The sequence below is a fragment of the Ranitomeya imitator genome, chromosome 2 (assembly GCF_032444005.1).
Source record: "Ranitomeya imitator isolate aRanImi1 chromosome 2, aRanImi1.pri, whole genome shotgun sequence".
NCBI classification, from domain to species: domain Eukaryota; kingdom Metazoa; phylum Chordata; class Amphibia; order Anura; family Dendrobatidae; genus Ranitomeya; species Ranitomeya imitator.
The window spans coordinates 567,360,559-567,374,478 of record NC_091283.1 but is presented as its reverse complement, the minus strand read 5'-3'; the positions used below and the strand labels follow the sequence as shown (position 1 = coordinate 567,374,478).

At 43.6% G+C, this 13,920-nt stretch overlaps 1 protein-coding gene across 5 annotated transcripts in view; it reads left to right on the top strand.

Annotated features, from left to right (window-relative positions):
• SEPTIN9 (septin 9) overlaps positions 1–13,920 on the top strand; it is a 417,355-nt gene that overhangs the window by 377,441 nt on the left and 25,994 nt on the right. For all 5 annotated transcript variants that reach the window (XR_011318413.1, XM_069752121.1, XM_069752123.1 and 2 more), the window contains 4 exons: positions 5,949–6,146; positions 8,600–8,728; positions 9,368–9,449; positions 9,957–10,094. Coding sequence is in view for 4 of the 5 variants with exons in the window: in XM_069752121.1 (XP_069608222.1) it covers positions 5,949–6,146; positions 8,600–8,728; positions 9,368–9,449; positions 9,957–10,094 (547 nt within the window). In the remaining variant the exon portion in view is untranslated. The remainder of the gene's footprint in view (positions 1–5,948; positions 6,147–8,599; positions 8,729–9,367; positions 9,450–9,956; positions 10,095–13,920) is intronic.

Below are 13,920 nucleotides of genomic sequence, written 5' to 3'. Positions count from 1 at the left end.
TGATTCGCGCAATGCATCCCTGAGAACGGAAGCTGCCGCGTGCACCACTGAGAGGCGGGAGGACTACGGGGGCCATCAGAAGGTAAGTATATCCCTATTTTTTATTTTAATTATTTTCTTTTATTACAGGAATATGGTTCCCAAGGGCCTGGAAGAGAGTCTCTTCTCCTCCAAATCCTGGGTACCATCCGCACATGAAACGCTCACTTTACGCATGGTGGGCATAGCCAAATGTGTAAAGTGAGCGTTTCAATGCAATCCTATGGCGGCGGAATCGCCACGATTCCGCAGAAATAATGAACATGCTTCGGATTTTACTGCTACGCGATTCCACAGCGGGAAAATCAGCAGCATGGGCACAGCAACTGCAGAATCCCACAGGATTGCATGGGAATGCATTTTTAGGCGTTTCCGCTGCGGCAAAAAATGCAGCGGAAACGCATTAAAAACGCAACGTGGGCACACGGCCTTACAGGTCATTTTGCAGCAAGTAACTGAAGGCTTGATGTGGTTATAGGCCCGTACAGCACAGGACATTGTGTGCTTTAGAGAGAGACCAGTGTAAGGCCAGTAAGAGGGGCATCACCCCTCCTCGGCCCCCCATAGGGAGATAACATGCGCTGCCTCCTTCTCTCTGTAGTCTTAACATAAACAGGAAGCTCTTAACATCTCATCTGTCTGTCAGGCAAGATGCACGAGATGGCAGAGAGGTGTACACACACCCTCCTGAGCCCGCACACTCTCTGCCATATTAAATGACTTTCTGTTCCGCTCTCACCACTGCCTCCATACAGGATCGTCAGTAATATCCAGTACATTGTACAGTCATGTAACTGTGTCATTTTACTGCTGGGCTATTAGGGATTGCCCACAGCTCTGACTTACTGTCCATCCCTCAGGTCTGCTGAAATTCAAGTAGCAATGCTAACTAGGTGCTTGGAGAGGGATAGGATACAAGTGTTTATTCTGTTTGTACAGATCATAATCCTTCAATATTCTAAATTTTGAGATCATAATTTTTTTTTTAAGGATACAATGGGCCTTATTAAAATGGTTTCAGAGAATTCGAGTTCTTGAAGCTGATCATTGAGTGATTCGTTACGAACAGGGATACATAAGAGAGGCGAAGAGCTTTGTAGAGTGGAAGGATTCTTGGATATGTCAGTGCCAGTTTCAGTCTGCTTAGAAGGGACGCGCCAAGGCATTGCCGTTTTGGTCACGCTGGATACCGCAGCTCTGTCATTTATCTGAATGCAATTTTGTTTGTTTAGCAAGAAAAAAAAAATCAAAGTTTATGCACTGTATAACCAAAGTATGCATGCATATAGCATAACATTATGGCGGGTTAATGTCTGTCTTTAGGAGTCAAGGTCACGTGTAACCTCTGCAGGAGCGATGATCACAGAACAATCTTCTTGCGGTTTGCAAAAACAGGTAGTGGTCAGGGCTCTGAGCCGTTCTTCTTCTGCTGCTTTCATAAGGGCAGTCAAGTCTCCTCTAATTTCACCTCTTGTTCAGTGATCTAGTTTTGTAGGACATGGTAGCACAGATTGTAGGTTGTTTTTTTTAAGGATATTGTTAGGAGGCCGCCAATACTGGGTATAGCAAGATCTTTTAGACAACAGCTTCTTGACATTGGCCCAAAAAAAACTCATCTGTCCAAGTCGGAGAGGATTAGGTGTCCTGATTATTTTATTTCTCCAAACGAAATGCATGACGTTCTTGAAGACTCTTGTAGTCCTGTGGCTGTATGATTGCTAATATAATAAATCATGAGCAGCGTTTGCCAACCATTTTGACATTGGAGTACCGGTCACTAAAATAAATTTACGTCTGGGCTCGCACTTAGAGCTTGGTTTGCTACAGGCATCTGTAGTTGAAATAGTTAAGCTATTCTGGGGCAGATGTCACCAGTCATGAATGATGTTTCCTGTAGGTTTGGGCAGATTATTAGATCCTGAAAGAACTTTGGCAGCATGGACGTGTATCCAAGGAGATCACATTCATCACCATTAAACGTGACTTCAGATGTGTTGCGCTTATTAGCTTAGCTTGTAGTTGGCACCTTTGTTGAAAGGTGAGAACTAATGGCGGGCTTCATTTTTAATACCATATTACAGAATAAGAAGGGGTTTGCAGCTGGAAATCAAAGTGAAATTGATCTTCTGACAGGTCCTGGATACATGTGAGAAGATCGCCAAGGATTACCAGGTACAGCGGTGTAACTCCATTGGCACTGCTAAGAAATTTCTAGAACTGGAAATCTGATACATGATTGAATGACCTTTTGCAACATTTTAGTAATGGAAATCCTTTGAGCTATGCCCAAGGGGTTTACCAAATAATTTAATTCTGGACTAGTGTGAGATCAGACCTTTTTCATAGTGAATTGTTTGCCCCTGCTGCAGGCATGCTTTGTGAAAGTCATTGCATCTCTAGCTACGTCCGTTCATATGCCGATGAAGTGCCGTTTCCTGTACTGTTTTACCTAGGACCGCCCTCGATTTGTTGCACTTCAGTTGTTTTAACCACAATATCGTCTTAAAAAAGTAGTATAGGAAGTGAAGAGGGGGTTGCAGTCACGCAAATGTATATGCTTTCTGGCCTACGTAGGTACAATGGTGTGTAGAACATTAATCCCTCATAGTTCTAACCATTGTTATACTATATTTTGGGATTGCCCCCAGTTCTTAACATAGGCACATGAACAAAGGTCTCAGCTCAGCCTGCCAACTACTTCTACCCCCTCTTTTTTTTTTTCCACCTTTTTAAATATACATTGCTTCCAGATTGTGCTGTCCTCCATTTCACCACCCCTCTCCTGAGTCTCCACATTTCCTACCTGACTCATGCTCTGTGCTTCCTTTGCTCCAGAGCTTGACTATTTCTCCTCTTCATTGTCCTCTGATGCCCTATTACTTTATGTTTAAAATTTCCCTTCTGCCCTCTCTGGTAACACAGGGCCAGCCGGGGTGTGCTTGGTGCATGAAACCTTAAGGACAAAATCTGGGGAATGGCATGTTGTGGTTTATGTAGGGCAGCTGGCACATTGTTCATTCATGGACTGCAGTGTATGTGATCATATTCAGATAGGGTTGTCCTATAGAGGCCATCAACAGAAAGCTCACAAGAAAATGGGCTTTGCGCCTCGGATATATTTCCAATAAAATGTTTTTAAATGGCCCATTTGGCTGTTGTGGGGGGAAAATTGCCAACAAATATCTTTATCCATGGAAGCTACTAAATGTGTTGTCCATTTAGGTCGCTAAGCAATAATATGGGAGAGAGGTTGAGTCTTTACATAATGAGTGCCATTTAGGATTCTGGTGATGCTAGATCTCAGCCCAGTACTTGGGATGGTCAGCATCTCATCACCAAGCTTTCCTAGACACAAATAGCCACCCCACCTGGAGCCGAATATTTTCCCCTCCTGAGATTGCTGTTCTGGTCCTACTACATCTAAGATGGCCTCTGCGGCAACCATATTAGAGCCAGGAGGAACGGAATGCTGATCTGAGCAGAGGAGGCAGTGAGCGGCAAATAGATGATACCAGGTAGGATGACATGAGAAATATAGTTTCACTTTTCAGTGAAGGTTGGAGGGGCCATAACGTACGTGTTTAAGGTCCAGCAGGGCTCTTTCAGTGTGCACACCAGATCATGACTGTACGGTTTTTGCACTATTCTATTTGCTTACTCCAATTTTGTATTCTAGATCAGTTGGGTGCCTTTACATAAAATGTAACCTGTATAAAATGTATCTCTTAAAGGAGTTTTCCCAAAGTACATTTTAATAGATCTTGGAATAATAATTTCCACAATTGGATGTGTTTAAAAAAATGTTCCTGTGCTGAAATAATCTTATAACTGTGCTCCTGCCGTGTACTGTGTAATGGCTGTGTCTGACCGTACAGGGACATGGTCTGATCATACCACAGCTCCTGGGCAGGGGAGGAAGCAAAACAGTATACAGACAGGACAGCAGGAGATCACAGCTGATACTTTTTGTGAGGTAAAACATTTCCCTGCCTGTTTTTAAACAGTGTTTTAACTCACAGAAAGAATAAGGTGTGATCCCATGTTGTGTTATCAGTATACTCTTTTGCTTCCTCTCCCGCCCAGCAGCTGTGGTATGATCAGATCATGTTCCTGTACGGTCAGACACAGCCATTACACAGTACACAGCAGGGGCACAGTTATAAGATTATCTCGGCACGGGAACATTTTATTTATACATCCAATTGTGGAACTTATTATTTAAAGATCTATTGATTAAAATTAGTTTATGGGAATATTCCTATAAAAGTAAAGTCGCTTGTATCCGTTGTTAGAATGTAGCTACCTGTACAGTTAGGGATTTCTAAAGGACATACATTATACTGAGATGTGCGTTTGATTTCACTTTCCTCTGGCATGAAGGTAAAGTATTCCCCAGGCTAAATGTTGATACCAAAAATGTTCTTTCAACAGATCTTGCTGAGTGTGTCCTGTTATTCCTGATCAGAGAACTTTTAGGTCACATACATACTGGATTAATGATCCTTCCATGCAATAAAAAGCATCCTTAATCTATATAATCGTCTAAGGGGTACTTCCGTCTGTCTGTAACGGAAATCCCGCGTCGCTGATCAGCGACCGGCTTAGTCCGGCTGCGAATTGGCCCCTCCCTACTCCCCGCTGTCAGCGCCAGTGTCGCCCCATCCCAGACCAACTTATTGCTATTGATGCTGCCTATGCAGCATCAATAGTAAAACGATATACAGTAATGTTAAAAATTATTTAAAAAAAAAAATAAAAAATTGTTCTATTCTTACCTACCGACGTTCACCGATGTGCGCGATGCTGCCGCCAGCTTCCGTTCCCATTGATGCATTGCGAAATTACCCAGATGACTTAGCGGTCTCACGCCCGCATCGGCACAGCTTTGCTGGACGCCGGAGGTGAGTATATAACTATTTTTTATTTTTTTAACAGTGATATGGTGCCCACACTGCTATATACTGCATGGCCTGTGTTATATATTACGTGGCCTGTGTTATATATTACGTGGCCTGTGTTATATACTACGTGGCCTGTGCTATATACTACGTGGCCTGTGCTATATACTGCGTGGCCTGTGCTATATACTGCGTGGCCTGTGCTATATACTGCGTGGCCTGTGCTATATACTGCGTGGCCTGTGCTATATACTGCGTGGCCTGTGCTATATACTGCGTGGCCTGTGCTATATACTGCGTGGCCTGTGCTATATACTGCGTGGCCTGTGCTATATACTGCGTGGCCTGTGCTATATACTGCGTGGCTATTTGTGTTACGTGGGCTGTGCTATATACTACACGGGCTATGTTATATACTACGTGGCCTTTGTTGTATACTGCGTAGCCTGTGCTATATATTACGTGGGTTGTGCTATATATTACGTGGGCTGTTATATACTACGTGGCTGTGCTGTATGCTACGTGGCGCTATATATATTGTTAAACTTTGCCTGTAACTCTATATTCAGAGTTGCTTATATGCGTTTGTGCTGCTTTTTTTAAAAGCAGCATCTATAAACCCCTTTCTGACATAACTAGTAAGCGAACTAAGGGAACCGTACCCGGCAGATGCTAGCTGTGAATACATCTAGAATATATATTCTAGAATACCCGATGCGTTAGTATCAGGCCACCATCTAGTCCTGTAATATTTACCGCGGATCATAAGCGTGTGGTGCTCCTGAGATTTGTACAGCCTAGGTGTTATGTGCTGTTGTATTATTCTTTGTTGCCACCAAACTGTTTGTGCACTTAGTAGCCAACATCCTCCTCCCTTGGTTACCAACACACTGGGCACCTTGCAAACTAATGTACTACTGATAAGAAGCTACATGTGGCACAGATGGTACTGAGGCAACACATACAACTTGTTCTAGAGGTAACAATCATGTTTTCTATTTATGTCCACAGTTATTGAGGACGTCCAACCATACGCCGTCACCATGACCGACATGATCAGGGATGCGGGGGTTAAGCAGCCTCTTCCTACCAGGGGAGTGGGTGAAAAGCCTGCTACAGATTTTGGTTACGTGGGAATAGATGCCATTTTGGAACAGATGAGGAAAAAGGCCATGAAGCAAGGTTTTGAGCTGAACATCATGGTGGTTGGTATGTACCTAGAAATGTTGCTTTGGTTGAATATGATGCACTTGTACCAATGACTGTACTCCGCAGTAGGTTCAGTGTAGAATATGGTTGACTTGTGCTGGTATTCACAGAAATCTGCCTTAGTGAAAATTGAGGCACAAATAAGTAAAATTCCAGCTCTTTTCGACCTGAGATCAATGCAGGTCTAGAGGATTCCTCAGCTGTGACCTTAGAGGTACAGTAATTTTTCTGTATTGTCGACCATATGATTGCCTGACTGAAGGTCAATGCCTTTGACAGTGCCCTTGACTTACTGGTACAAATTATGGAAATACTGATGGGGAGCTTTTAATAACATAAAGGGATTGTCTGGTGTAGAAAATGCCTTTTTAGTTCAATCAACTAAGCAGGCAAAAGAATGGCTACGAAGAATTGTGTTGGAAGACCCAGCATGACCATGCAATTTACAGACTGTCTATTGATTGTAATGGGCACCATTCGGTGTGTTGGCGCTGCAAGGAATAGCCACGCTGCCGTGTTCTCTCATAGGTTACAGCTACTATGTGGGTACACGCTATCATTAGAAAACTTTAATGGCGCAATTGTAATAAAACCAATGTTTTATTAAATATTTGCATCATTCCTGGGTAGGGGGAAATAATGTAGTATTTCTTACATCTCAGATTTTGCATTTTCTCTTCCATTCGTGCTGGAAATATATGTACAAACTGACAACTGGGTATTATTATCTGTCCGGTCTATAAGGGGTCTTGACAGTCTGAAATGATGACGTGAGAAATGGTAACACACATTTGTTAATTCATTCATGCATTTCTCAGATCAATAATTGAGTAAAGGTACAGAAGATATTAGAACGTTGGTATTTCATCAATGATGTCTTTTCTAGGACAGACCTTTTAGGAAACGATACAGATCCTGTTTAATGAGGGTATTCCACTATATTGCAGTATACTAGTAAATCAAAACTGTTTAATTTTATGTACATAGATACTGGATTTTTTTTCTTTGCGACAATTTGAAGGGGTTGTTTAATCTTCTGTCTTCAGGAGCACACTGCTTCCTTGCTTCCAGGCTTTTTTCTTGCTTCTTGGTAGGGGGCTGTCATGTCGCTAGTCTGAACTGTGTGATCTTCCATGCCTTTGATGACTTTGCCTTTGCTATTCGGCTTGCGAGTGCAGCTCAGTAGCTGACCAGATCGGTGTGCTCCTCCAATGCTGTAATCTAGGCTACAAGAAGTAAACTATAAAACTTTTCCTTAATCACTTCGGGGGCAGATAGTAAAGAAAAACAATCTCCTCCTGAAGCTGCGACATTCTTCTAGTAATGTCGCCACTGCTATTCCCGGTGGGGTAATATGACATCGGCTGCAGCGGTCGGGTAACACAGTTGGAGGCCACGTGGCACAACAATCACGCTGGGAATAGCTGCCCCACCGTCATGGAAGGGGAGTATCCATAATTTTTTTTCTTTTTTTGCTTCTTGACAATCTTTTTTAATTGGAGGTAAATTGCAAAGTTGCTACTTTTTACAAGAGCTTTGCGATTTTTGACACATTAGAAGAAGTTGGGACATCCACTTTAATGACAACTCGAATTGCAGCAACATTGGTTGCTAATTTTTTCAAAAACTAATAGTAAATCTGTTATTCTAATAAACGTCCTGACAAAATTATAGTTTACCTTTTTGGTTTCTGCGAAACTTGTTAAAGAGATGACAATTTGACAGAGGCAAATGAACAGTAAATGCTAAAATGATCATGATCTAATTTTGTACTAGAAAAAAACATTGTTAAACTTTGCCTGTAACTCTATATTCGGAGTTGCTTATATGCGTTTGTGTGGCTTTTTTTAAAAGCAGCATCTATAAACCCTTTTCTGACATCCTAGTAAGCGAACTAAGGGAACTGTACCCGGCAGATGCTAGCTGTGAATACACAGCCGACATCTTGCCGTAACAGCAGACACTACAGATGGCTTTTGATAATTTCTAGTTTACCGTAACCATATATATGCTATTTCCAATCACTGACAGTGGCATTTAAATAAACTGGTTGCCGATGCATGTCTGTCTGCATCGCAGTCCCAGGGACATGATGGTGGGGTACGAAGGGTTGACATGGCGGCCAGGGTTTCTGCTTAAAATCACTACTTCTCTTTAGCTGTATTGGGCTGCAGGCAGATTGCATATTATTTCCTAAGCTTGCAGTAGCCCTGAGAACAGTTTCTCAGTGACAGAGATATAGGGCACTATCGGGATACATCTAGTTCTGCTCTTGAAACTATCCTGGGACTGTCTGCTTGGAGAGTGAAGGAGAGCGCTGCATCAGTTAGCAGTTCTCGTCTATATTTTTCTACCTTTTTTTTGCTTTGACGAAAAAAACTAAAAAATGAAATGCGGGTTTAGACTGGCTTGGTAAATATATACAATTAATTTATTTTTATGATTGTTCCCAGGTCAGAGTGGTCTAGGAAAGTCCACATTAATAAACACTCTCTTCAAATCCAAGGTCAGCAGGAAATCTGTGCAACCCACAGCCGAGGAACGAATCCCGAAAACTATAGAAATTAAAAGTATCACTCATGGTAAGATTTGGATTGGATTGTGGGTAATGGGGTTCATAAAGAACAATGTAATGTAGGGTTATCGGGTGGTGCAGTTGGGATGATCAGAGGTGGTGCAGGTGTGGAATAGTTGGGTAAGGAGTGAGATAAGCAGAAAGCTTTAAGGATACGTGCCCATGATCAGTAATTGCTGCAGGTTGGACGCTGCGTACTTAATGCCGCATCAAACCCACAGTGTCCAGATGTTACAGAATAGTGGATGGAATTTCTTGAAATCCCATGCCCACTATGCGTCCAGAGATTCTCGCAGCTAAGCCATGGGGACGGACATGCGGAATGTCTTTCCATACCGCAGCATGTCCATTTCTTTTACGGAGACGCTAGTCTCCGCAAGAGAAATTTCCCCGACAGAATATATTGGATGCTGTGAATCCACACGCTTCAGTGATCACATGCGGATTCATCTGACCTAGACGGCAGCGCTTTGGACGCAGCGAACATGTGCTGCATCCAAAGCGCTGCCAGTACCGGACTGTTTGTACTAGGCCTTAGACTGGACACAGTTGCCAGGAGTCAGGCCATCTAATTTTCTTGCACACTTGCACATATAAACTTGATCCTAAATTAATATACCTTTTTTTTTTTTTTTTTTTCTTTCAGACGTTGAAGAGAAAGGTGTGCGGATGAAACTGACCGTTATTGACACTCCTGGATTTGGGGACCACATAAATAACGAAAATTGGTAATGGATGTTTTTTTTTTTGTTTTGTTTTTTTTAAATCATTTTTAAAATATCGACATTGACAGTAGAACAAAGTAGTCATTACTGTGCTATACTTCTATAATAGTGATCACAAGTCCAGAGCTGCATTCTTAATTCTGCTGGTTACTAATTGAGACCCTAAACAAGCATGTTGACATACACATAACCTTTAATATAGGGCTTTGTGCCTGTCTGTAATCAGTACAGGGCCTATTGTAAAGTCAGTGTACAAGTCTGGCATCAGGAGAGGAAGCTGGTAGATTTCAGCTCAGAAGCTAACAGCATTGAGAATGCAGCTTTGATTTTAGAATGATGGAGCTTCAGAACAGGGCAAAGTAATTCTGTGACTTGGCGAGCAGTTGTTGTTTGGGTTTATCCCATTTTTGCTTCCTTCCCTTGGCATTTGAAATGAACGTTCGTGATTGTGTCTGTATATTCTGTATGTAATGTGTTGTAGCTAAATTGTCCTTTGATTTACTCTGATAGCTGGCTGCCCATAATGAAGTTCATTAATGATCAGTATGAGAAGTATCTACAAGAGGAGCTGAACATCAATCGCAAGAAGAGGATTCCTGATTCCCGGGTCCACTGCTGTATATACTTCATCCCAGCAACAGGGCACTCGTAAGTCGCTGATCTTCAGTAGTATTGGTCACAATAAATGGACATAACTGACCATCCAAATAATAGATGAAAAACATTTCCTGGGCTCTTTCTCATTATGGTTAAGGCATAAACCGTGGAGTGCAAATATTGAGACCTGATGACGAACCAAAAGCATCAAAGTCTTTTCATTGACAAATCAAACTAATCACTACGAACAGCTAAGCAACTTTGAGTATATTGCATTTTCAATAGTGTACTGATCCTTAGGTACAGCTTGTATTATGGTCCAGAGCTAAAAAAGTCTCATAGTCCAAAAAACATGGTGTATGCGTGTCTATATATAATATATTGCAGGAATTCACAATCTCGGGCAAGCATTAGGTAGCATTCACACAGGTAATGCGGTTTGGTCCATACATGGGCAGTTTTAGTGCCTTCTTAAAACTTCAAGGGATTCAAAGCCAAATATGGCTTCTTCTGGGCACAAGGCTATAACGACAAACGATTCATTCAGCAGACACATATGTCAATGCTGGCTTACACGAACAGATTACTTTCCTTTCACACACAGCAAACTTTATAGACATATGGGGTACGGTTCTACCACCCTCTGTGTCACCTTCAGCCTGAGCTCCAGCTGAAGTGTTCAATTCCATGCACAGTTCACACTGACCAGACAGCAGCTTCCACGCCGTAATCTGCAGCTCCAACACAGATTGCTCAGCTTTTCTAGCGGACCCGTGCAGTCTCCATTCAGGAGACTGCACAGGTCTCTCTCTCCCATCTACAGCTTACATTTTTCTTGGTCAGTCACCAGCTTCAACACATTCCAATCTGTGTGTGTTGTATATGCAGTGTAAGTAATGTAGAATATATATCCGCATGTAGAATTTAATTAACAAAAAGATAGTTAGCATGTATACATTATATGTACACACTGTATATAATCTATGAAACAGATTGTATTCTCAAAGCCTTATTGGGAATGTCACGGAGTCTACTGTTACATCTCCCCTTCCCCTTCCCTGCTTATGTACCGTCTGGTATAGCTCTATCTGAATCTATATTAATTCCTATAATTTACTAGGTTATTGTAGGGTAAGACGTGTTCTATCGGCACATAAATCTGTAATGTAAACTCTAGCACTGCGTCTTCGCTGTGTATGGGATAACTTCAGACACATTGTCATTTCTTGACTGTGTTGAGCCTACCACATATTTCCATTCTACATAGCTGGCATCTACTAATGTGTCTGTCTCTGCCATGTGTTCATTGCAGACTATTCCTTGAATCCACCAACCTTGCATGCATTTTTCAATGGTCATTTCCTTTGAATAACATTCATGCTGCGTATTGTATAATACTGGCTAAAAGTGACATTGAAATTCAATGTTCTAAAAGGTGTAGTACAAAGTCTAGTTACAGTTCTTTCATAGGACCAAGGGGGTAACGTTTCACCTAGCAGAGAGTGACATGCCAAGGTGAGGAGACTTTTAAGTCACAATTCTCCTCTGGGAAATATGCAAATTGTCTCTTCAGAGACAATCCGCAGAGTGAATGTTATTCAAAGGAAATGACCATTGATAAATGCATGCAAGGTTGGCTTGAAATGTTACCTCTTGTTTTCCCGGTCAGATGTCTCTCACCCAGCCAAACCAGACCTCACACTTTGTGTTTAAGGGTACTGCCCCTCATTAGTGCATTGTCTGCAAATTGAGGTTTGGGCTTTTATCCTAAAGGTACCGTCACACTGAACGATATCGCTAGCGATCCGTGACGTTGCAGCGTCCTGGCTAGCGATATCGTTCAGTTTGACAGGCAGCAGCGATCAGGATCCTGCTGTGATGTCGTTGGTCGCTGCAGAAAGTCCAGCACTTTATTTCGTCGCTGGACTCCCTGCAGACATCGCTGAATCGGCGTGTGTGACGCCGATTCAGCGATGTCTTCACTGGTAACCAGGGTAAACATCGGGTTACTAAGCGCAGGGCTGCGCTTAGTAACCCGATGTTTACCCTGGTTACCAGCGTAAAAGTAAAAAAAAAAAACACTACATACTTACCTTCCGCTGTCTGTCCCCGGCGCTGTGCTTCTCTGCACTGGCTGTGAGCGCCGGCCAGCCGGAAAGCACAGCGGTGACGTCACCGCTCTGCTTTCCGGCCGCTGTGCTCACAGTCAGTGCAGGAAAGCACAGCGCCGGGGACAGACAGCGGAAGGTAAGTATGTAGTGTTTTTTTTTTTTTACTTTTACGATGGTAACCAGGGTAAACATCGGGTTACTAAGCGCGGCCCTGCGCTTAGTAACTCGATGTTTACCCTGGTTACCGGCATCGTTGGTCGCTGGAGAGCTGTCTGTGTGACAGCTCTCCAGCGACCAAACAGCGACGCTGCAGCGATCGACATCGTTGTCGGTATCGCTGCAGCGTCGCTGAGTGTGAAGGTACTTTAAGTCATGTAACAAGGCTTGTTAGAGATTTGATATGGACTGTTAGGATTGCTGCTTCCTATAGGTGGCACTAGAGTTCTAGTACTCTTCCTCTCTGAGGAGACACTTTGTATAGTTCTTCCCATTACTACTGATTGGTTGCTATAGCCAAGGTAAACTATTTTTCATGTGTAGTAAAAATGAAGATTTGAAGCCTCATACAGATCAGGTAGGAACTGCACTGCGGGGGAGTGTCCATGTAGTCATGGTACCTTCATACGCCCCCAATGCACTTCCAGGCTTATTTACATGTGGCTTCAAAGCTTAATTTCTCAGAACCAGCACATTGGGTTATTGCAAGACAAGCATATGTTTGTTTTCTCTAGTTGCCTTCCACGACAGCCCAGGAGGTTGTCTCCATATCCTAATGGGGGACAGGAAGCACAAGAGGTTAAAAGCCCCTCCCACCTCCCATTAACCAGTGTCTTTCCTGTTCCCCATGGGGCATGGAGAGGTTCCTGGTACGCTGCGCGGCCGGCTCTGGCAGTGGTACCTTAATCTTGTGCCGGGCAGTGGTGGTCGGGCCCCGGGCTTCCTCCTCCGTTTCTGCTCCTGTCTCCTCCGGATTCTAGGACCGCATTCCTGGTCCTCCTGCGTCGACTTGCGTGGGTAAAGCGGACCAGTGATTCCCTCCCGGAGGCCTCCCTGAGCTCTCCGGTGTCTCCCCCTCCTGTGCGTGCTGTTCGGCGACCCGGAAGTCACGTGGTGCTTCGGCGCTTCACTTCCGGGTCGGCGCTCCTGTACAGGAGCGTTACTACGTCCGGGATTCTGGACCTCCGAACAGCGTGTGAGGCACGCTGCATCCTCGCACGCCTGCCTGGGACTGTGGAGGGGGAGGGGACGGCTAATTGCCAGGCGCTGGGGCAGCATTTATTTTCTGTATAAAGCTGCAGAAGACGTCTCAGGTAAGCCTGCTCAGCATGGATACGTCTTGCCCTGCAGCTGCAGAGCCCAGCGCTCCCCAAGCCCCAGTAAGTGTGGCAGGGACGGGTCCCATTTAAGGGTGGGTCTTAGTATACCTTCTCATACTGCTCCCTCTCTCGTTTCAGGGAGACAAGCCTGTCCATAAATCCACCACTAAATGCAAATGCGCTACATGTAATGAAAAATTGCCCTTCAAATGGGAGAAAAAATTGTGCCAACCCTGTACGGACAAAATAATCCAGGCTGTACATCCTTCACTAATTGAAGAGATACGTTCCTTGGTTAGACAGGAGGTTCAAACCTCTTTAGCCATGTTTGACCCTCCCTTGCCACCACCACCCTCACCTGGTCCATCGCTTCCTAAGAAAAGAAAGGTCCAGGAATATTCTGACTCAGAATCTGATGACTCTTATGCGTCATCCTCAGTTAAATGGGAA